The 24,746-nt window shown below is 45.9% G+C and overlaps 1 protein-coding gene across 3 annotated transcripts in view; it reads left to right on the top strand.

Annotated features, from left to right (window-relative positions):
• ANKRD13A (ankyrin repeat domain 13A) overlaps positions 1 to 24,746 on the top strand; it is an 81,497-nt gene that overhangs the window by 5,254 nt on the left and 51,497 nt on the right. For all 3 annotated transcript variants that reach the window (XM_077295574.1, XM_077295585.1, XM_077295592.1), the window contains 2 exons: positions 17,763 to 17,895; positions 20,290 to 20,414. In XM_077295574.1, the coding sequence (XP_077151689.1) occupies positions 17,763 to 17,895; positions 20,290 to 20,414 (258 nt within the window). The remainder of the gene's footprint in view (positions 1 to 17,762; positions 17,896 to 20,289; positions 20,415 to 24,746) is intronic.

Raw genomic sequence — 24,746 nt, 5'->3', positions numbered from 1 at the left:
CAAAAACAATGCTATTTCATCTTACCACCAGACACAAAGTGGCATAAACCGCATTAAAAAAGACGAATGTAAATAGAATGCTATTGCTGAAAACGTCATCTGCCATACAGCTCTATCAGCGGAAATATAAAGTTACAGGTCTCAGAATAAAGCGATGCAAAAATTGTTTTATCTATAAAATAGTTTTTGTGTAAAAACGCCAAAACATAAAAAACAATGTAAAAGTGGTATTGCTGTAATCGCACTGACCCGAAGAATAAAGCTGACTTATCAAATGTACCACACATGAAACGGCATAGAAATCCTCCAAAAAGCAATTCTAGAATCGCTGGTTTTCGTTCATTCTGCCTCTGAAAAATCTGAATATAAAGCAATTTAAAAACCAAAAAAATAATGTGCCCGAACATGGTACCAATAAAAACGTCAACTCGTCCTGCAAAAAACAAGCCCTCACTTGACTGTCACCTGAAATATGGAAAAATTATAGCTCTCAGCATAAGCGTCTTTTAGTGAGTGACAGCAGCCAAACATAAAAAAATGAGATAAATCTGGTATCGCTGCAATCGCTCTGACTTTAAGAATAGTCGTTTAATTACTTATGCCGCACCAGGAACAGCATAAAAAAATAAAACCAATTCTTCACCTGCTGTTGATTTGTTCATTCTGTCTCCCAAAGATCGCAGTAAGGTTTTGCTCAAATTTATCCTGCTCTGAGTGCTTACACTGGGGTTTCCGTGTAAATTTCTGAAATACGTGATTCAGATGGAACCCTCAGTGGAAGATTCCTTATAATGAAGCAGATGGAGACCCTGTGGATGCCATCTGGCCTGTGATCCGGCAATGTCCATCTTTTTAGGCATGCATAAAAGCGCAGTCGACCAGTTTTGTGCACTTCTGAATAGGACACCACTGAACAGAGTAACTCTGCTGCTGCAATATAGTGAATGGATCCCTCGGGGATTTCATCTGCAACACGTCACTAGGAGATTCAGATGGAAAGTGGTCAGCGTAGAGCGCCGGATAAATGTGATCCCAAATGTTATGTAAAATGTTCCCAATAAAAGCTTCAACTCAATCCACAGAAAAGCAAGTTCCCACTCAGGTCCGCCATCTGTTAATGGAAATATAGAGGGCTTTCACGTTGCTGTTAGTACAAAGGCTCTGGAAAAGCAAAATGGTCCTCGCCCCTCCAAAAAAAAAAAAATTCTGTCCGTTCAAATGTCGTCCTCCTTTCTGAGCCCCAGTGTCCTTAAACCACATTTAACATTTACACTAAAAAAAAAAAAAAGTGACACTCACCATCCGGTAAAACATTCCTTTATTTAGGCCATAACACGGGTACAGCGGGAGAGGAGCGGATACCTGAGATCTCATCTCCTAAGATCTTGGTACCAAGATCTCCATCTGTGCATGCGCCACCCCTGGCGGCCATTTTCCCAGAGTCCATCGCACAGGAAACCACGGAACTGCAGGGGCTCTGGCATTTCACAAAATGTTAGCGGAGCCCCCCCGCAGCCAGGCGCGGCGCAGCAGCAGTGCCGGACGCAGCGCAGCATCGGACATCGGAGCACCTCCTCATCCCAGCCTGCATCACCCCACTCCTGTCTCCTCCAGCAGTGACCCTAGGACACCGCTTAACCGCAGCCACCACCCTCCCGGTAAGCAATAAGATTCATGGATAAGAAGCACCACCATTTTATTAAAAAAAAAAAAAAAAAAAAAAAGTTTTTCCTATTTTTGTCCTCAAAATTTGGGGTTCGTCTTATAATCCGGAGCGTAATGGAGATCACTAAACTCTCTTCATAGTGTTTTTTTTGTCATCACGCCGCTGCCTATTCAAAGTGCAGCAGCCTATGATGAACTCTTCTGGACTACCATGCCTCGCTGAGGAACCTGCAGCTCCGACTGTGCAGTCCAGTGTTTACTCGTCCAGCTTGCCAGACAGGCATTTCCTTCAGATTTTGCACCCCCATAGAATTTGGCAGCTATGACAACACCCCCTACATGGTATTCCAGAGCCCATCCCCCTACTATAACAGATTTTAATATTCACACCCAGTAGTATAAGATTACTGTAAGCCGATGTGTGCTTATTATTCTCATGTATGCTTCATTTCACAGCATCACTAATACAACTACTTTCTCCGACATTGGCCTTCTCATCTGGTGTTGCTGCAATTTCTATTGGATATTGCTGCTTACTTGGTGCTAAAGCTGCTAAAAACATTGACATGTTCACATTTTTGCTCCAATTTTCTGCATCTTTTTGTGGATTGTTTTTTTAAAACCTCATCTGTGCAGTGCTAATGGATGTGTCCCTTTCAAATACTGATGTCTGAACAAAGACTTTAAGAGGCCCTGTCACCAAATCAAAAGAAGCCATGTTTTGCTCATATTCTATCTCCGCTGTATTTAAAAAAAAAAAAAAAAAATCTTCCAAACTGTTTCAGACAAATAGGACTTTTTTTTTAGTGCTACCTTTTATTTTTATGATCTGTCCAATAGTGTTCTTTAGCGTGACCCCTGCTTATGTGGTGGTACAGTATTTGCTTTTTTGTATCAAAGGTACTTACAATTCTGGTACCTTCATAAAATTATATCCTATCCAAACCATTACCGCCAACTAGAAAAATAACGAATATGTACCAAAAATATTTCTCTTTAACAATCAATCTTTATTATTTCAAGCAACTAGACAGACAAAGAAATCCCATAAAAAGAGCCCCCCCAAAAAAAAAGTCACATTAAAAGGCAGTGTGGTTAAAAGGAACATTGCTTATCACAAATACCACTTTAAATAGGAAGTGTAGATGTATTTATATGGATAAAGACTGCAAATAGCCAAAACATTGCATCATACTTTACACAAGGCGGTGACAGACTCAAGTAACATTTCAGGGCATGTAAAAGTGCCTAAGTATTAAAGCATAGCATAGTGCATCATTAAAACCCTTGGTCACAAGCTGTTGCTAAAAGCAGAAAATATCAAAAGGCCTCCCAATAAAGATCAATATTGATCAATAAAAACCGTGTGCCATAATGTACACAGCCACACTGCCCTGTCCCCAACACGCGTTTCGCTTGCAGCTTCGTCAAGGGGTATACCACTGATCTTTCCAAGGGGGCATGGCTCACAGGATTCTCGGGGTCTTGTTTTTAGTTTGCATTGTACTATTATCCTTTTATAATAAAGACAAAAATTAGCACTAAATAAAAAGTTCAGTATCTCTGGAACTGTACTGGCCATTTCTTAAGAAAAAAAAAATGGAATACTCACATGAGCGACAAAAATGACATAAGGGCAAAACTGGTCCCTTTTAACTTGGTAACAGATCCTCTTAAGGATATTCCAGCCAGAACCTTTTTGTTTATCCACTGCAGGATAATGACTGAATACTAGATGGACAAAGACCTTTGATCTGAGTGGAGGACCCCAATCCTCTTCCTTACAAGCCATACAGTCTCTTGGTTGTTTCCTTCAGTGCCAAATACTATGTGTAGAGCAGACGGACACCTGTCTGATCACCGTTTTTCTGGTGTACATTGATAAGTTGCAGATTTTCCGCAGGCATATCCGCAGTGTAATGCATGTATTTCACAAATTTCATCTACACATTGCAAATATTTTCCACACTTAAAGAATGTGATACAGGCATTCACATTCTCTTTGTGGTGTTCATCATGGACATGTCACTTATAAGGCATACGGTGAAATCTGTGGCAATAAAATCCATGGCATAACCCGCGTGTAACACTTGCTGATTTGGACGCAAATGTATGACTAGATCAACAGCGTATTTGCCACAAACTAAAATTCCATTTCTGCATGGATTTTAGTACAAACAGCAGAAGTCTGAGAGCTTCATTCTCCCAGGATGTATTCAGATTTTAGAAAACGACGATTAGAATGCTGCATAGGCCGCATCAATAGTAAAAAGTTGGTCACACTTGTCAAACACTGTTTGACAAGTGTGACCAACCTGTCAATCAGTTTTCCAAACGATGCTACAGAATGCAAGCTAGTTACGCTTGCAAAACACTAGTGTTTAGCGGGAATATGCATGCTAATTCTGCATGCGTATTTCCCGCGGCAGGGAGTCGCAGAATTGCTGCAGAAATTTCAGCGACAATTCTGCAACTTGTGCACATAGTCTTAGTCTTATCCACATTTAGCAATCAAATTTGTGTTTACTAAAGTTTAGGTTTTTTTTTTTTGTCGTGTGATTAAAAAAAACAAACTCCATAATCGCTGTTTTTAATAGATGCGGTTTTCCATTTTGCTGCTGTCTTTTTAAATTAAATAAATCTACGGTATAAAAAGTTTCAAGCTTGTGACCTAGCAGGACTAATCCCAGGAGCCATGGAGGCTAATGAATTATCTCCATTACCCACTGTTTTCTAATAGTTAAGAGATTCTGGTTTGGCTTATATTCTAATCATGCAACAAGGCTCGTTAATGGGAATCTGTCACCCCCTGGACGATTTTGAGCTATTACTATGGGCATACAGGTAATAGAATGGTTAAACCAGTTTTACCTGTATGCCTCATAGCCGCAGTGTAGATCTTGAGAAACTTAAATAATTTTATATGTAAATGATTTCTTCCAGGTTCTGGGGCGTGCGGTGCCTGCAAGAAATCCCTGCCTCCTCTCTTCATTATAATGGCACCCCACTCCCATGTACGCTGACCTGTTCGGCGCTGTAATCCTACACATGCGCTATGCAGGCGCACGGTTACACGAACACTGTCTGCACTCCTATGGGCAGTGTCTGCATTGACCTTCTGCATAATCTTAAGATCTACACTGCGGCTATGAGGCATACGGGCAAGACTGGTTTAACCATTCTATTACCTGTATGCCCATGGTAATAGCTCAGTATTGTCCAGGGGGTGACAGATTCCCTTTAATGGGACGATATTGGCATTGCTACTTCCAATGGTTGACACAGGAGTTCTAGTCCTCTCTGAAGAGGTAATTTACAGTACATGTTTCTTAGTTAGTATTGGGTATTACCTTCCTTTTTTTTTCTATTACTCAGATGAACCTTGATTTCTTGAAAAAAAAAAAAAATAAATAAACTTCTCTATCTCCGTAAATCTGAATTCAAATTTTACCTCTGAGCTGAGAATGTTGCAGAGGAAAAAAAAACAAATCTCTCTGAGGTGTATTACAAAGTTACTTATCTCCATGTGTGCTATTGATTTTTATTTATTTATTTATTTTTTTTAATGAAAATAGTATTGCTTTAAAGAGGGCTTATCGCCAGATTAAACGTGGACAGTCTGCTCTTGATTTATTCCCTCTGCTCTTTGAATATTCTGCTTTTTTTGTTTTTCTTAAATCTGCCATACGGTCTTGGACATATGGGCCTATTTTGTTTAGTGCTAATTTCTATGGTATTTTCCAAGGGGGATGTGGTCACAGGGTAATGTTTCAAATATGCCCCCGAGAATCTTGTGAGCACTGCCCCTGTGTAAAGACCATAAAAATGAGGTCCTAAACAAAAAGGCTCAGATCTCTAACCATGTGGCAGAATTTAGAAAAATACAAAACTAAATACTTGGGAGCAGCAGGAATAACATGAGCAATAACTTTTATAATCTGGTGACAGGTCTTCTTTAAAGCTATGTTCACATGTCCAGAAGTCATTAGTGATGAGCGAATATACTCGTTACTCGAGATTTCTCGAGCACACTCGGGGGTCCTCAGAGTATTTTTTTAGTGCTCGGAGATTTAGTTTTCTGTGCCGCAGCTGAATGATTTACATCTGTTAGCCAGCATAAGTACATGTGGGGGTTGCCTGGTTGCTAGCTAATCCACACATGTATTCAAGGTGGCTAACAGATGTAAATCATTCAGCTGTGGCAATAAAAACTAAATCTCCGAGCACTAAAAAAATACTCTGAGGACCCCTGAGCATGCTCGAGAAATCTTGAGTAACGAGTATATTCGCTCATCACTAGCAGTCATCCATTAGAAAGGACCCAGCAGCAATCCGTTAACAAAGTGCAGATACTACTACTATTGTTCATTTTTTAAAAACGGACTTCAGCTGGATCCGTGTTTTGTTTTTTTTTTGTGTTTTTTTAATTTTAACAAAGTCCGTGGGAAGCGGATCCATGAAATAGCCATCTGTTTTTCTTCCATTTGGAAAGGATCTGTTTTTTGCTTACTGGAAGTGGAAAAATAAACATTTGAGTCTCCCTTCACACATCTGCTTAAAAAAAAAAAAAAAAAAAAAAAAATTTGCATGAGATGATTTTTACTATTCGTGTGGTTTTCTTTTGGCTGTCCGTGTGTGCCATCATCATGTACATGTGTGCTGTCTGTGTGACACGTACTGAAATAGAATGCAGAATAGAAATTACAGATTTTTAGGTGTTAGACTTGCAAAGATAGATATGGGGTGCATAGATGATGGATACTATCCATCAGATAGTCTTAGTTACTCACCGGTTAACGGTGTTTTTCGGAGTCCATGACAGCACTACGGAGAGAGGGGATCCGCCCTTCAGGAACAGGAAACCTACAGATACATAAGGGCGGCACCTCTCCCACGCATCAGTTGGTTTACAGAGCACAAGAGGACCACCAAGGTTAATAGCATACATAATAAACAATGATACAAATAACTAACTATTCACTACCCGTGAATTATATAAATAAAGGAAGAGGTGTACACCCAGAACTAAAGAAGACGGGAGGGTATGTACAGGTGCTGTCATGGACTCCGAAAAACACCGTTAACCGGTGAGTAACTAAGACTTTATCGGTCGTCCATGACAGCACTACGGAGAGAATTACAGAGAGTAACTAACTAGGGAGGGACTACAGCTTGCAGCACCCTTACACCAAACGAAAGGTCAGAAGAGGCACCCAAGTTCAATCTATAATGGTTATAGAATGTGTGTGGAGAAGACCAAGTAGCAGCCTTACAAATTTGGTCGATCGACACCTCCAATCTTTCCGCCCACGAAGCCGCCATAGCTCTAGTGGAATGCGCTTTCAGACCTTCAGGCGCCGGCTTGCCTTTTGAGATGTATGCCAGCGAGATAGCCTCCCTGATCCATCTAGCTAAAGTAGATTTTGATGCCCTGTGACCCTTCCTACTACCCTGATAGGACACGAATAGGGCGTTATCTATCTTCCAGGGATCAGTTACTGCCAGATATTCCAGGATACATCTTTTTACATCTAAAGTGTGTAGCTTCCTTTCCTTATCGTTAGTAGGATTGGGGAGGAAGGATGGAATAACTATTTCCTGTGTTCTGTGGAACCTGGACACTACTTTAGGAAGATATGCTGGATCAGGGGATAGTATCACTCTATCATCCCTAAGCTGCATGTAAGGGGGAACCCTGGATAATGCTTGGATGTCGCCTATCCTACGCGCCGATGTTAGGGCCACCAGGAAGGCTACTTTAAGTGATACATTTTTAATAGAGGCTGATGCAATTGGCTCAAATGGGGCCTCTGTCATGGCTGAGAGGACTAGGTTCAGGTCCCATGGCATGACCCTATTCTTCACCATTGGCCTGGACCGTTTTGTCGCTCTGATGAATCTGCTGACCCAGTGATTCTCAGCAATGTTGCAGCCAAAGAGGGCCCCTAAGGCTGATACCTGCACTTTAAGTGTATTTGGGGATAACCCCATATCTAACCCTTTCTGTAAGAATTCTAAAATCTGGTCTATTGGTATTGACTGACCAGCTATTACCCCCGAGTTTTGAAGGAACCTCTTCCAGATCCTAACATAAATCTTTGTGGTGATTATTTTTCTGCTCTTCAGTAGAGTGTTAATGAGGCCCGGAGAGAACCCCCTATCCTTTAACAGCGCCCGCTCAAAATCCACGCCGTCAGATGAAGGCCAACCGCCCGAGGATGGTAGACTGGGCCCTGGGACAGGAGATTCGGGATGTCTGGCAAGACCCATGGGTCGGATATCGACATAGCCCTCAGGCATGGAAACCACGTCCTTCTGGGCCAGAAGGGGGCAATTATTATCACTGTGGCTTTGTCCTTCCTGATTTTCCTCACCACCAGAGGAAGTAGAGACAGGGGAGGAAAGGCGTAGGCTAGCCTGAAGTTCCAGTCTATGAGGAGGGCGTCTACTGACAGAGGATTTTCTCTGGGGTTGAGAGAGCAGAATTGTGCCACTTTCCTGTTTTCTTTTGTGGCAAACAGGTCTATTTCTGGTTGACCCCATCTTTCCACGATGAGGTTGAAGATGGAGTCGTTCAGGGACCACTCCCCCTGCCTCAATGTGTTGCGGCTTAAGAAATCCGCTGTAGTGTTTTCTGCCCCTCTTATGTGAAGAGCCGTCAATGAGAGAAGATGTTGCTCTGCTAGATGGAATAGATGATCTGCTACGCACATTAGGGATTTGGAACGAGTCCCGCCTTGGTGATTTATGTATGCCACGGCGACCCGATTGTCCGAGAATACCCGCACGTGGTGGCCCTGTAGATAGACAAGGAGTGATTTAACTGCCTGTTCCACAGCCGTTAACTCCTTTAGGTTGGAAGACATTTCTATCTGATCCTGATCCCAAAGCCCCTGGATCAATGTATCCCCCATGTGAGCCCCCCATCCAGAAGGGCTAGCGTCCGAGGTGACTATACGAGTTACATTATATTCCCAGGGGACCCCTGTGGACAGGTTCTCTTGGACTAGCCACCATCCGAGGGATATAATAGCGTCTTGGGATAGGGTTATCAGGCTCTCCAGACATCCCCCCAACCTTTTTTGTTGTAACAGCACCTCGCCCTGAAGTATCCTCGTATGATACTGGGCCCATCGGACCGCTGGAATACAGGACGAGAGAGAGCCCAACAGAGACATGGCTCTTCTAAGGGACATGGTGGGGTTTTTAGAGGCATTCAGCACCTGAAGGTGCAGGCGATCAATTTTCTCTTGAGGCAAACGGCATTCCTGAACCTGGGAATCCAGGGTCAGGCCTAAAAATCGCTGCACCGTCATGGGCTGTAAGCGTGATTTTTTGACATTTAGCATCCACCCCAGACGCTCCAGAGCAGACATCACTTTATGTAACTGTTCCAGACAGTGATCCGCCGTTTTACCTACGATAAGGAGATCGTCCAGGTAGGGGATTATTAGAATGTTGGACTCATGCAAGTGAGCCATAACCTCCGCCATAACTTTGGTAAACACTCGAGGGGCGACCGATATACCAAAGGGGAGGGCCCTATACTGGAAGTGTCTGATTACCCCATCCAACCTTACCGCCACCCTCAGGTATCGTTGGTGACCTGCATAAATGGGGATATGGTAATAGGCGTCCTTCAAATCCAATACTACCATAAAGCAGTTTTTAAACAGCAGCTTTATTGCGGTGTTAATAGTTTCCATCTTAAATGATTGGACGGTCAGGAAATTATTAAGAGCCCTAAGGTTAATAATTGTTCTGAAGGAGCCATCAGGTTTACTTATTAGAAATAGAGGAGAGTAGAATCCTCTACCCTGTTCTCCTTCCGGAACCTCTGACAGGACATTCTTACTGAGCAGGTCGTGAACTTCTGCTTCCAGGGCCGCCTGTTCTGCTGGAGAGGACCTGAGTGGGGTAACTCTGAAGAAGTTCTGAGGGATGGAGGAGAACTCTAGCCGCAGACCCGTAGCTATTAACCCCAAAATCCAATCACTACTGGAGATTTTGGACCAGGCCGGGTAGAAGGCAGATAGTCTACCTCCCACCGGGGCGACTAGTCATTGGGGTGGTTTTTTGACCTCACGGGATGGCTCCTGACGTCCTCCACCTCCAAACATAAATCCAGTACCTTTCTTCTTTTTCTCATCCCATCTGCTCTGGTCTCTGGCTGGTCTCCTCCGAAAGAATCTTTTCCCTGTGAAGGGACGCCTGTAAGAGGTAGCTGGTAGATTGGGAAACTTTTTCTTCTCGTCTCCAGCTTTCTCCAGCAGTTCGTCTAGGACTGGACCAAACAGGTATTCCCCTTCGCATGGGATAGAGCACAGACGGGATCTGGATTGAAGGTCACCTGGCCAACATTTCAGCCATAGGGCCCTGCGTGCTGCGTTTGATAGTCCGGCCGCCCTAGCCGCCATTCTTGCCGAATCCGCAGATGCGTCCGCGAGAAAGGCAGCGGCATTCTGAATTGTTGGCAGGAATTTCAACATAGAGTCTCTGGAAACACCGCCTTCCAACTTAGGCCCTAGCTGATCCAGCCAGACCATCATCGATCTGGCTGCACATGTCGCCGCTACAGCAGGTCTCAGGGCACCCGCCGACATCTCCCATGTCCCTTTAAGGAATGAGTCAGCCTTCTTATCGAGAGGGTCCTTTAGGGAAGCCATGTCGTCGAAGGGGATAGATGATTTTTTTGACGCCTTAGACACCGCTGCGTCCAATTTCGGCGCCTTATCCCATGTATTCACCATGGGGTCCTCAAAGGGATATCTGCGTTTAAAGGCAGGTGGAAAAGAGCCTTTCTTCTCCGTTTTTTTCCATTCCCTTTTGATGAGGTTCTGGACCTTGTCATTGAGCGGAAAAGACCTACGTTTTTTAGGGTCTAGACCGCCAAACATTAGGTCCTGTGTAGAGAGTTCTGGCCTTTCATCAGCCACCCCCATGGTGGATCTAACTGACTTAATAAGTTTGTCCATTTGGTCCAATGGGAAACAGAACCGGTTAGACTCCTCTTCCGAAGAGGACGCTGAGGAGACAGAGGCGTCTGACTCATTCTCCCTACTAGGGCCAGCGGACAACTCCGACTCTGAGGCGCTAGGCTCCCTTCTTCTTTTTGAAGACTCCCCCCGGGACAGGGATTTCAGGGAATCTTTCACCTCCTTCCTGATAATCTCCCTAAGGCTTGATGTGAAATCAGGAGACTCTTCCGCCACCTATGGGAGCGGAGAAAAAGGCTATGTAATTTATCTGGCGCTACCGCTATCAGTGTTCCCATCAATTTATTTCCTACCGTCTGCCGTACACACGACTGACAAAGTCTCTTAGGGTAGGCGTCTGGCAAAGGGCAAGCGCATAGCGCGCACTCCTTGTTTTTTGATTTACCAGCGCTTTTTTTCCCCTACGGAAATAAACATAGGAAAAGACTGCATCAGGGTACATTCACGAAGATCTCTTACCCAGGCAGTAGCGGTAGGTACCGGATTACTGGGGGGTCGGTCCAGATCCTTCTGCTTAGATCTGCGACTGGTCTGGTTACTGCGTCCGCGGGTCTTCAGCTGGGGGTTCGCATGGGACTTCTCCGAGGATCCATCCTGCTCCTGCTCCAGCAGACCGACGGCAGCTTCCGGCTCATCCATAGCTGCAGATGGGCTCACAAGCAGTGCTGCAGCATTCTGTTTGGCTATAAATAGCCCTCCCCCGGATCCGGAATCAGTGCAGGTGTGTGGCCAAATCCACCCCCCCGACTTGCAGGTGACTGCTCCACCCCCCCTGCACCCAAACGCCCCCCCCCCCCCCCCCCGCCCCCGCCGCATGCAGGACAGCGGCGTTTTTAGAAAAAAACCGGCCGGCGTTTGACTTCCGGTTTTGGCCCCGCCCCCTGAGCGTCACTTCCGGTTTCGGGCAGAACGCTCAGAAACGTGCCCGGAAGCTGGGGAACGGTGCCGCCGGACCATCCAGCCGCCCCCCCGCTACGCCACCGCCGCTTCCACGGCCGCAGCCCAGCGGTGACCGCGGCAGAGGCCGGCGTCCGACCCCCAGCTCCGGTCCCGAATCAAAAGGAGCACACAGGACGCCGCGCTGCACCGCACCGACGGGGATCAGAGTGGGGAAGACCGAGGCCCAGGGGGGAGAGCGGACCCCGGGGGGGGGGACATACTCACCTGCTGACCACTGGGGATGGACCTCCCCGGACGTCGCTCCACACTGCACCGCTCACTGTCGTGGAGCCCTACCCGGACCCACCGTGGCGCTTCCAGGGACCCGCACTGCCCGAGGTAGGAGACCCCCTCGCTACCTGGGTCGGACAGCCGGCCTGGGTATTGATAGGAGAAACGAAGTCGTATCTGCAGGGAATCCTGTCCTCCAGGAACAGGAAACCAACTGATGCGTGGGAGAGGTGCCGCCCTTATGTATCTGTAGGTTTCCTGTTCCTGAAGGGCGGATCCCCTCTCTCCGTAGTGCTGTCATGGACGACCGATAAATATAATTTCACTTGCATGTGTAGTTTACTGTACATATATTACCCTAATAAATGAGTAAATGGGGGGGAAAAAGAATTGTGCTGGTCCCCCAATTTTTGGTAACCAGCAAAAGTTATGCAGACAGCTGTGTGTGGATATTGGACCCTTCCCAGCTTAAAAATACCAGCCTGCATCAGCCGCAGAAGTGGTGCATCTCATTAGACGTGCTTTGCCTTGATGCTTCCCGATTGCCCTGGTTCATTGGCAGTGAGGGTAATGAGACTTGGGGTTGATGTCAGCTGTGAATTGTCCAAAAACGCATCTGACATCAAGCCCTGATTTTAGTAATCGAAAGGTGTCTATCAGACACTATATTACTAACCCTGTCAATTTAAAACAAGCATAGAGACATCGGCACTAAACACAGTAAGTGTACCTTGATGGATCCACGGTAGGCTGGTAGCACTTCGGCTTCACAGATACAGGTGCAGCACCCCAGACGTACAATGCCATCAGGAATCCAAGAAAAGAATAGTGAACAGGTGGCACTCTAGATTTTTTTTTTTTAACCGGAAATCAGTTTATTCAATACATCAGGATTAAAAAGACCTGGACCCGTTGAAGCGTAAGACGCATGCAAAACGGCTGTCCTCCACCACATTTGTGCACAGCCCCATAGTATATAAATGGTGTTTGCGTGTACGTGTCTCCGGTAGGTGTGAAAAATGACGCTACAGGTACCAGAAACATGGACAGGGGCCTAATAAATTCTACAGGACATGTGAACTTTAACACTGGTGACTAGTAGGGGTTTTCTTGACATGGTACTCACTGAGTTTTCTTGATTTAATGGACTCAGCAGTCAGGAACGCCATATAGAAGTTAAACATTTTCTGTGATTTTAAATATTTGCCCCCAAAGTAGGGAATGTCCAATTGCTCCAGTGTCACCACTGTGGTGGTCCTGCAGTGATTACACTTTGTCTCCATCATTCAGATAACTAATGCAACCAGTCGCTGACCACCCGAGTGGTCAGATTTTGCACGCACAAAACTCAATGCTGAGCAGTGATTGGCTGCAGCAGTTATGTGAATGATGGACAGGATTTCATCAATTCAAAAATAGCTAAGGAGGATAGCCACTAGATAAAACATAACTTTTAATACTCAGATTAAAAACCTTGGATCCCAACAAAGACACATATATAACAAAAAACAAAGTGCTAAAGTGAACCAGTGCTCAAGATAAAAAACCGGAACAGTCTTACCAGTTCAGACGGACGTATAAGGGTAATGCCTCCCAATATCCAAAACAATGGTGGTTCCAGAGCATGGGGTAAGGAGTAAGGGTAGGGACACTTCCACTATCTTCCCTGTAAACCCATATATAGCTCCTGTCCTGACAAGGACAGGCCCCAAGTGTTCCTACTATGGACGCCCACCATACAGTCTGTAGACCCGAAAATGTCTCTTATCTCCCAACGCGTTTCAACTCCCGTGCAGGAGAATCATCAGGGGAGTCTTGAAATGAAAAAATGCCAGTGGGCTCAGTCACTCATCCAGAAGTAAAGTTCATATAAGTCCGTTCATATAAGGTCCCGCAGTGGCTGGGCACCCTAGGTAGTCAACAAGGTTAGCTATCTCTGCAGCTTGTGGTAAGTCCTCAACATCAAACTAATGGTTCTACCTTATAAAGCCTGCCCAAAAATATCCAGCGCCGCCCCCCAAAACCCCCATAACGTCATACCTGAAGAGCTCGAAGGTAACACGACTAATCTGTACATATGATAATGGGGCATCATCTGTTAAAAACATCATACAGAAACATTGGGGGGTTCTTAGGATGGATGAAGACCTAAGGGATACCCTGGGAAACAAACCAACTATTACTTACCGTAGATCTAAGACGTTGGGTGACAGGCTCGTACATAGCCACTTTAATACACCTAGAGAGGCAACATGGCTTCCACAGAGACCAGCAGGTTGCTATAGGTGTGGTAGCTGCATAGCATGTGAGTCGATATGTATTGGGAAGGAGTTCTATAATGAGAACACACAACAGACCTTCAAGCTACATAAATTCATAAATTGCAGAACTACAAGGGTGATCTACAGGGCTACCTGTGAATGTGGCATCACCTATGTCGGGAAGACAATAAGGGAGCTAAGGAGAAGGGTAGGAGAACATTTGGGGGATATACGGAATCAGAGGGACACTCCAATTGCTAAACATGTTAACGGCCTACATGGTGGGAACACCAGAGTCATGCGATTCATGGGAATCGATAAGGTTGATATGCCGAAGAGAGGGGGTGACCTCGATAGGCTACTACTACAAAGAGAGGCTAGTTGGATCTTCATACAGGATACATGCCAACCTCGAGGTCTCAATGATCAAATCAAATACGGATGTTTTCTGTAAATAGCCAGCCCCCCCTTTCTCCGCTCACCCTAATCCCCCTCAGCCGCCCCCCCCCCCCTTTTTTCTCCTCCTAGTTACGGTTTCAACATCATTCGTATAAGTTTATATGCATCTATGTTTCTGAATCTGGCTTCTGAGTCTGCGGGCCTTTAGCTAAAGAGACAGCCAAAGAAAACAAAGTATTTGTGTGTTGTATCATATAGTAAAAGTGCCACTGCCTTTTTGCTATGACGGCCTTCAATATATAGATCCTATGGGAACTATAAAGTAGAGTTAAACCCCATTAACATGTTGAAGGGTTTTTTCCTCTTGGAACCTAACTTTTATGACATGCAGGTGGTCCGCTTATATATATGTGTATGCCTGTATATTTATAGAAAAGGGTGCCCTCTTAGAATATAAGGCCATGTTCACACTTTGCGTTTTTTACCGCGGATCCGCGGCGATTTTGATGCTGCGGGTCCGCAGCAGTTTCCATAGCGTTTCCATTTACATGTAAACCCTATGGAAACCGCAAACCGCTGTGCACATGCTGCGGGAAAAACCGCGCAGAAACACAGCGGTTTACAACCCGCAGCATGTCACTTCTTTGTGCAGAATCGCTGCGATTCTGCACCCATAGGAATGCATTGAACCGCTTACTTCCCGCATGGGGCTGTGCCCACGTTGCGGGAAGTAAGCGGTTAATGTGCGGGTGGTACCCGGGGTGGAGGAGAGGAGACTCTCCTCCAGGCCCTGGGAACCATATTTGGGATAAAAAAATCATGTTATACTCACCACTCAGCGCTGCATGCGGCCGGCCGGTCAGAGTTGCTGTGCGAACAGGACCTATGATGACGCCCGGGTCACATGACCATGACGTCACGAAGGTCCTTCTCGGCACAGCATCTTTGGAACCGGAGCGCTGCGTGCAGCGCCGAGGAGATCCGGACATCGGAGGGTGAGTATAACCAATTTTTATTATTTTTAACATTACTATTGATGCTGCATATTGCTGCATATGCAGCATCAATAGAATAGGAGTAATCCCGCAGCGGAAACCGCGGAATAAACCACGATAAATCTGCAGGGATAACCGCAGCGGTTTTGCCCTGCAGATTTATCAATTCCGCTGCGGGAGAACCCGCAGAGGGACGCCGCAAAGTGTGAACATGGCCTAAAAGTTATGTTTTATCTAGTGGCTATCCTCCTTAGCTATTTTTGAATTGTAAAGTCCTGAGGATATACATACGGCGTGAATGGTTGCACGTCATAGCTATTCTTAGGATTTCATCAATGCAGCAACCATAAGAGGTAATGCTGGCGCATTGGAAATTGAACAGGTAACTGATGTTTACCCCAATTCTATTCTATAGCATTCCCTAATCTTTAAAAAAAAAAAAAAAGTCTAAAATCCAAGAAAACCCCATGAATCTACTTTCCAATGTGCGGAAATGTTGATTATTTTTTTTTCAGTCTTTATAGTGTACAGTACAAAATTTTCCCCTTTCTCCCCGGAGTACCTCTTTAATATGTTTTTTTTTTTCAGGCTTCCAGTAAAAAAAAAAGAACGGGGACGCAGTTCAACAGCATCTTTAATCACATAGTGGGCATGAGTTTTCATGAAATCAAATCCACTTTTCATTAATTGTTTAACACAAAAAAAAAACGAAGCACCCTTTATTTTCATGCACTATTGCTGTTTACTGCAGGATATTTTCTTTTTTTTTTCTTGTCTTGGGTTTTGTCTATTTAGTGGCCAGTGTGAACACATGTGCTTACAATCTGCATGCACATCAACTTCTATTCCAGTTCATCTCTTCAGATGTTTTTGTCATAATCTGCAGTAGTTCCAAAAAAAAAAAGCCTAGTATTATATACCCTGCCCGGATCTAGGGTTGACTCTCTGCCGCTGCAGTCTGTCTGTTTGCCTTGATATCTGACTAGTCTGTGCATGGCAGTCAGATCTGTCCCAATTTGTACGTCTGTATGACAGCCCAATTAATCAGTATGGTAAAAGCAATTAAAGTGGCTCTTGTTGGTCTTAAACTAGGATATGCTAGGTCCATTGATGGTAGGAGCCCCTAGTAGTATTCAGGGCAGTGTTGTCTTCTGTTATCGTAGTATAACCCCTGCAGTAATCGTTGCATTATGTGAAGGTTTATTATTATTTTCAGTTGATACATTTTTCAATACGGTTTTATTCCTTTTTAATATTTTCATTCTATCGTTATTGACTGGTAATAAGCATGCCGGTCACTAAGCCTGCACTGCTGCATTGGCGAAATCCCGCCGGGGTTTCATATTGCGCATATGCTGCATAATAGAGATGAATGTATTGGCAGGATTTCTATAAATTTGCGTACTGGCTTACATTTACTAAAGTTTTTTTCTTTCAAATCTTCTTGTGTGATACTGTAGTAATATTCCTAATTATTGTAATCCTCTTACTATTACCCCAAACCATTTACTATTAATGTGCACTTAACTGCGATGGATTAACCAACGTTAATCATGTCTTTAGTCTTATTGATCTGAGGTTTTCATTTGAGTGCTGGCTTGTGTCCAGTTCGTCACCATCGTAGGCTAGCACAAATAAATTGGAAGACCACTATCCTCTTACAAACCAAGGTGCCAGTAGATGATGAACAGGTATTCCGGATCTACAGGGAATCTCAGAAATCCTTGTGACTGCGGTAATCATACAGTCTGCAATATGATTGCTGCACCCAAAAATCCCTCTCTTCCTCCCATAGGTGAAGGAGATTTCTGAACTGTTAATAATTAGCATATGCCTCTAATAAAGAATATTCCAAGCCAGGAGCTGTAATTTCTGTATGCCAGTCTTCAGGAGCGCACCGCCCCTTCAACAAGCAGGAATCCAGGAGGCAAAGGAGCAGTGCGCCCCCTTAAGAAAGATGAACACACCACTTTAACTGCAATTGGACATATCCTTCCCTGTTGAGATTCTAGAACCTAGGGGCACCCATAACTCTAAAGCAATCCATATATACATATTGGATACTTGTAAGCTATATTCCTTCCAGTTTCATTGCATTAAGTGGACAAACATTGTACACCCAAGTTGCTTGCATGCGCTATCTCGAAGGTCAAAGCCAGATGTGGTACTAATGTAGCAGTAGAGGAGTGTCCCTTCAGTCTTCTCCTGTTTCATCTAGTAAAATACATTATATTAAACAGGTACTTTTAATTGCTAATTTTCATTTTTCGCAACAGGATATTGAGGAGCTGGACCCACGGGGCAGGACACCGTTGCACCTTGCGGTTTCCCTAGGACATCTTGAGTCTGCTAGGGTACTTCTCAGGCATAAAGCAGATGTCACAAAAGAAAACGGAGATGGATGGACTGGTAATGTACTTTATTTTGTTGTCCCTTGTATTAAATTTTGTTCCATTAATTTGAATTCATGCAGTGTGATAGGACATTTCTGTGTAACCCAGAGTGAACTGCCTTAATCGATGTCATCTGTGCTCACACTCCTTCAGTGTGTTTTTATGTAATGCTTCTTTTAATCTATTCATTGATTTACCAGAGTTATCATCACGGAGAAATAAAAGGTTTTTAGAGTGCTATTTAGGGATTATTATACTCTTCAAGTAACTTTTCAGGATAAGCTGTTGTGCCTACATGAGAAATATCGCTGTACCCATTACTTGATTTAGAATAGAAGGGACTAATTTTTTTTTTTTTAAAGGCGGTATGTGACCAAAGGATCAAAAAAGTTAGACTTTATCGGCAAGGCGTTAAGGCCTCTTTTACACTTCCGTCGGTACGGGTCCGTTGCCATGCTTCGGGCCGAAGTACCGATGGACGTTGTGAAACTTGTGCACAACGTGGGCAGCAGATGCAGTTTTTCAACGCATCCGCTGCCCATTTTGAAGTCCGGGGAGGAGGGGGCGGAGTTTCGGCCTCGCATGCAAGGTCTAAAATGGCGGACGCGACGGACAAAAAAACGTTCACTTGGAACGTTTTTTTTTTTTTGTCCCGACAGTCCGCCAAAACACGACGGATGCGACGTGTGGCCATCCGTCGCTAATACAAATCAATGGGAAAAAACGCATCCTGCAAGCACTTTTGCAGGATTCGTTTTTTTTCCCTAAACGACGGATTGCGACGGATGGCAAAAAACGGAAGTGTGAAAGAGGCCTAAGAAGTTGTTCTAACTTCATCATCAGACTTGACAAAAGGGTTAGAACAACTCTGAAACGCATTGTCAAAGTCTTCCATTTTCGACCTTTTAGTCACATTACCTCTTTTTTTATTTTCCTCTGACCAGTATCCGGTTCAGCAGGTGGATCAGCAGCCACATCCCCTTTACCTTCTAAACTTCATGCAGTGTTGTGCTTGCAAATGAGTCTATTCCCTACCTTTCCACCGATTTTACACATGGAGCACCCATTCTTCTTTTATTTTGTCTACATGATTTGTGCCTTTTTCACAGTGCTTCCCCTGTGATAGCAGTTCTCTTTTATTTTCAGTAGTCTTTGAGCTAGTGGGTAAATTAGTGTTATGTCTGCTGTACACAGAGACTTGAAGAATTGATGCCATCCTGTTTGTTTTGCACCCCCCCCAGAAATGGCAGCACAGGGGTTATGTCTCAGCAAGGAGCAGTGTAGCTGTGAATGTGGCACTGGGATGTTCTATGTATCTCTCTGTCTCCTCTTTGCCCTCCTTCTCCCTCTCCCCTCTACACGGTAGGGGCATTACTGAGCTGGAATCTGATCCCACATTGGGGTCACAGTCTTGTCTTAGGGTACTGTCACACAGTACCATTTTGATCGCTACGACGGTACGATTCGTGACGTTCTAGCGATATCGTTACGATATCGCAGTGTCTGACACGCAGCAGCGATCAGGGACCCTGCTGAGAATCGTACGTCGTAGCAGATCGTATGGAACTTTCTTTCGTCGCTTGATCACCCGCTGACATCGCTGGATCGTTGTGTGTGACAGCGATCCAGCGATGTGTTCGCTTGTAACCAGGGTAAACATCGGGTTACTAAGCGCAGGGCCGCGCTTAGTAACCCGATGTTTACCGTGGTTACCAGCGTAAACGTAAAAAAAACAAACAGTACATACTCACATTCCGGTGTCTGTCCTCCGGCGTCTCAGCTTCTCTGCAGTGTGAGCGTCTGCCAGCCGGAAAGCGAGCACAGCGGTGACGTCTGACGTCACCGCTGTGCTTTCCGGCTATGGCGCTTACACAGTGGAGAGAAGCAGAACGCCGGGGACAGACACCGGAATGTAAGTATGTACTGTTTGTTTTTTTTACGTTTACGCTGGTAACCAGGGTAAACATCGGGTTACTAAGCGCGGCCCTGCGCTTAGTTACCCGATGTTTACCCTGGTTACCGGGGACTTCGGCATCGCTCCAGCGCCGTGATTGCAACGTGTGACCGCAGTCTACGACGCTGGAGCGATAATCATACGATCGCTGCGATGTCACGGATCGTGCCGTCGTAGCGATTAAAATGGTACTGTGTGACGGTACCCTTAAGTCAGAAGGTTTTAGCAGTATTTCCTATTGAATAATGAGTTCAGGAGGCAAAACGAAAGAGAAAGTGGCCCATAAGTGGGGGAAGAAGCTTATTTCTCTGATTTAACATGATTACATAATATTTGGAAATCTTTACAGTGATCTGGCACACATGCTCATGAAGGGAATGATCAGTCTCTAAGTGCATGCTTCTTGTAATGTGCCTGTATATTTGTAGTGTATTTACAGCACATTATGTCTTCCAGTTTTGCATGAAGCAGTCAGCACAGGAGACCCAGAGATGGTGCAGATGGTTCTGCAGTATCGGGAATATCACAAGGCATCCACAGCCCTTGGAGGAGTACCTGAACTACTGAAGAAGACCCTGGAGGTGACTTTATACTAATCTTGCAGCACCATGCTGTAGGGGCCAGGTCAACACCGCAGCCGATTATTTGAGAACCTTTTTTTTTTTTTTTTTCTTAACGCTATTCCCAGTGTCATATCTGCCAACTGTTTTAAGGCCCCACTACACAATTTTTTTTTTTTTTTTTGTCCCTTTTGTAAGTGATTTCGTATGTGATTTTGTGTGTAATGCATGTAGCTACATACTCATCTCCTTCGTTTTCAGCCCCACTTCAGTTCCTCTGGCATCAGGTAACAACTCTTCCAACCTGCAGGATCACTGTGTGATTTGTGAAGTCACAATTGTAGTCGCGTGGTGCTAGAGTTGGCCAGAAAGTGGTGACGACACAGATGTGACTGCATGCATTACACACATGGGATCCTTAACAAAGGGGTAAAACAGCTTGCTTTATCATAAGTTACTTCACTTTTGTGTTTTAGATGCTCACCTTTTTTGACATCCTAGTTTTTCATTCAGTGAATAATAACATTCATCACTACACACAAGGGCTGAACACCATGTAGACACAAAAATAATTTCCAATAAACTCCCTACTGTGAGCTAAATGCATCAGCAGCTTACAGTGATTGTCTGGGTATATAGAGGAGATCTATCCTACCTCGGATTGGTGGCTGTCTGACCCCCTGCAATCCCACTGATCAGCTGTTATTAGCGCTGGTGGTGGCTGGGGGTCAATGGTGAATGGAGCTGCACTACACAGCTCAGTTCAGTGTGTAGCAGGCACTGCAGGTCAACTCCAGTTTCTGCCTCTTCATGTGTTTTTATTTCCTGAGAGCAAGCCGAGATTTTGATATGAGTGAATAATTGAAATGTAAAGCGTATTTTAGAGTTTCAGAGTTTTATTATACACTGGTTATCTGAAGGTGAGCCTGTTTCATACCAGGCAAAAGGCATCTTGAAGGGAACCTGTCAGCAGAATTGTGCACAGTAACCTTCACACAGTGTCAGGTCGGCGCCGTTATACTGATTAAAGTGACACCTTGGTTGATGAAATCCGTCTTGTGGTTCTTGTTTAATCTTTATTACTCTGTTGCCTCATTGGGGGACACTGGACCATGGGTGTCATGCTGCTGTCCACTAGGAGGCGACACTATGCATAATCTGAAAAAGATTAACCATGGCTCCTCCTCTGCAGTATACACCCCTGGACGGCATTAGCCTTCTCCAGTTTTTGCTAAGTGTAGCATAGGAGGCACACCTAAAATTTGGTACTCCGTTTTTAAAAAAAATCGTAACCGTTCCCCACGCAGGGACAACTCACGGTCGACGCAAAGGTCGGACAAGACCTGGCAGTCAAAAGCAGGCCAGTCAAAGCCCAAAGGAGGAAAACCTCAGACTTTCTCCTCATGACTCACGGACTCCGGAAGACATCCCACCCGTAGGCGGCTGACTTATGCTCTTTCAGCAAGTCTGGCTGCCTATTACAGAAGACAGGTGGGTCAGCGAACTAGTGTCTTCCGGATACAAGATAGAGTTCACTTCCAACCCACCGAACCGATTATTCCAATCTGTTCCCCCAAAACCGCCAACCAAGGCTCGTGCCTTCCACCAAGCGGTTTCCTCGCGTCTTCAAGCGGCAGTCATAGTACCGGTTCCCGCGGCCGAGCGCTTCCGAGGGTTCTACTCCAATCTTTTCGTAGTCCCCAAGAAAGGAGGCAGCGTACGGCCCATACTGGACCTAAAACAACTCAACAAATATGTATGGGTTCGTCACTTCCGCATGGAGTCCCTTCGGTCCATCATTGCGTCCATGGAGAAGGGAGAATATCTCGCCTCCATAGACATACAAGACGCATACCTGCATATACCGATTGCACCCGCCCATCAGAGATTTCTCGGGTTCGCAATCGACCAGGACCACTACCAGTTCGTGGCTCTCCCGCTCGGACTCTCCACGGCTCCCAGAGTGTTTACCAAGGTCATGGCAGCCACCGTGGACGTCCTGCACTCCAGAGGCATAGTAGTCGTTCCATACCTGGACGATCTCCTCATCAAAGCTTCCACCTTCAAGGACTGCGAGCTCAGTGTCTCAATCACAATTGACACTCTGAATCGCCTGGGCTGGTTAGTCAACCTACAAAAGTCATTGCCAACCCCGAGTCAGTCTCTGACCTTCCTGGGAATGCTATTCGACACCTCCAGGGGTCTGGTGCTCCTTCCCAAGGAAAAGGCACTGGCTCTCCGCCTAGGAGTTCGCACCCTCCTCCGCAACGGGGAAATCCTTTCACACAGGTCAATGGAAGGTCCTGACCACCGACACGAGCCTGACTGGTTGGGGTGCGGTGCACCTACACCACAGTGCAAGTGGTCACCAGTAGAAGCGACCATGCCAATCAACATCCTGGAAATTCGTGCCATCCTCCTGGCGTTGAGAGCCTTCCGTCACTTACTGGCAGCCTCTCACATCAGAGTACAGTCGGACAATGCCACGGCTGTGGCATATGTGAACCACCAAGGAGGGACCCGCAGTACCCAGGCGATGCGAGAAGTGACACACATCCTCCACTGGGCGGAAGACACAGGGTCGGTGCTCTCTGCGGTCCACATTCCGGGTGTGGACAACTGGGAAGCCGACTTCCTCAGCCGACAAGGAATGGACTCGGGAGAGTGGTCTCTCCATCCCGAAATTTTTCGCCACATCTGCCATCGCTGGGGGACTCCGGACGTGGACCTGATGGCATCCCACTTCAATGCCAAGGTCTCCAACTTCATGGACAGAACACACGATCCGCGGTCGCTCGGAGCAGATGCCCTGGTTCAGGACTGGACCCAGTTCCAGCTTCAGTACATTTTTCCACCTCTCCCCCTGATATCCAGAGTGGTGAGGAAGATCAAGCAGGAGAGAGTTCCAACCATCCTAATCGCACCAGACTGGCCCAGACGTACATGGTACGCCGACATCGTACAACTTACAGCAGACCCCCCCGATCTTCTATCACAAGGCCCGTTCTACCACCAGAACTCAGGGGCTCTCAATTTGACAGTGTGGCCCTTGAGACCTGGGTTCTAACCCAGGCAGGGCTCTCGCCGGACGTCATTGGAACCATTATCAGGGCACGGAAGCCAGCCTCTGCCAAGATTTATTACCGTACCTGGAAAGCTTTCTTTACCTGGTGCGACTCACGTGGCCAGACCCCACTCCCTTATTCCCTCCCCAAAGTACTTGGCTTTCTCCAATCGGGTCTGGAGGCCAGGCTGTCCCTGGGCTCGCTTAAGAGCCAGGTGTCAGCTCTCTCAGTGCTTTTTCAGAGATGCATTGCTAACAAGCCATAAGTAAGGACTTTTCTTCAGGGGGTTTCCCGATTGGTTCCCCCCTACAGACGACCACTAGAAACGTGGGACCTCAACCTGGTCCTGACAGCATTGCAGGGACCACCTTTCGAACCCCTTAAGGAGGTCCCACTCCGCCTTCTATCCCAGAAGGTGGTCTTTCTGGTGGCAATCACTTCGCTACGCAGAGTGTCTGAACTGTCAGCACTCTCCTGCAGACGGCCCTTCCTGGCTTTTCACCAGGGCAAGGTAGTTCTCCATACAGTCCCATCCTTCCTTCCGAAGCTTGTGTCCAACTTCCACCTCAATGAGGAAATTTCACTACCATCCCTTTGTCCGGTTCCGGTTCATAGAGTGGAGAAGGCTCTGCATACGCTTGACCTCGTCAGGGCATTGCGTATATATGTCTAGGACTGCGCCCTTCCGGAAGTCTGATTCTCTCTTCCTTCTTCTGGAAGGCGACCGCCAGGGTCTGCCGGCTTCCAAAGCTACCCTTGCCAGATGAATCAAATCCACCATACAAGAGGCCTACCGCCTTAAAAATTCTCCTCTTCCGGCCGGTATTACGGCACACTCTACACGGGCGGTAGGGGCCTCCTGGGCCATTCGGCACCAGGCTTCGGCACAACAAGTGTGTAAGGCGGCCACTTGGACTAGCCTACACACGTTTGCTAAACACTACAGAGTTCATACCCAGTCCTCAGCAGATGCGAGCCTGGGTAGGCGGGTTCTGCAGGCGGCTGTGCCCCAAGTTTAGGGGCCTGTCTGCACAATATTCATCCATTGCTTCCCACCCAGGGACTGCTTTTGGACGTCCCAAGGTCCTGTGTCCCCAATGAGGCGACAGAGTAAAGGAGATTTTTGTGTACTCACCGTAAAATCTTTCTCTTAGCCTCTAATTGGGGGACACAGCTCCCACCCTGTTGCCCTTTAAGGGCCGTTGTAACGGAGTTCTCATATTGTTCTTTGAGCTCGTACATAGTGGCCTTCTTATAGGCATGGTTATGTTATTCATGTTAAGTTCCT

Source organism: Ranitomeya variabilis, chromosome 1, assembly GCF_051348905.1.
Source record: "Ranitomeya variabilis isolate aRanVar5 chromosome 1, aRanVar5.hap1, whole genome shotgun sequence".
NCBI lineage: Eukaryota > Metazoa > Chordata > Amphibia > Anura > Dendrobatidae > Ranitomeya > Ranitomeya variabilis.
Note: the sequence above shows the minus strand (reverse complement) of the source record. Positions and strands in the feature narration are given on the sequence as shown.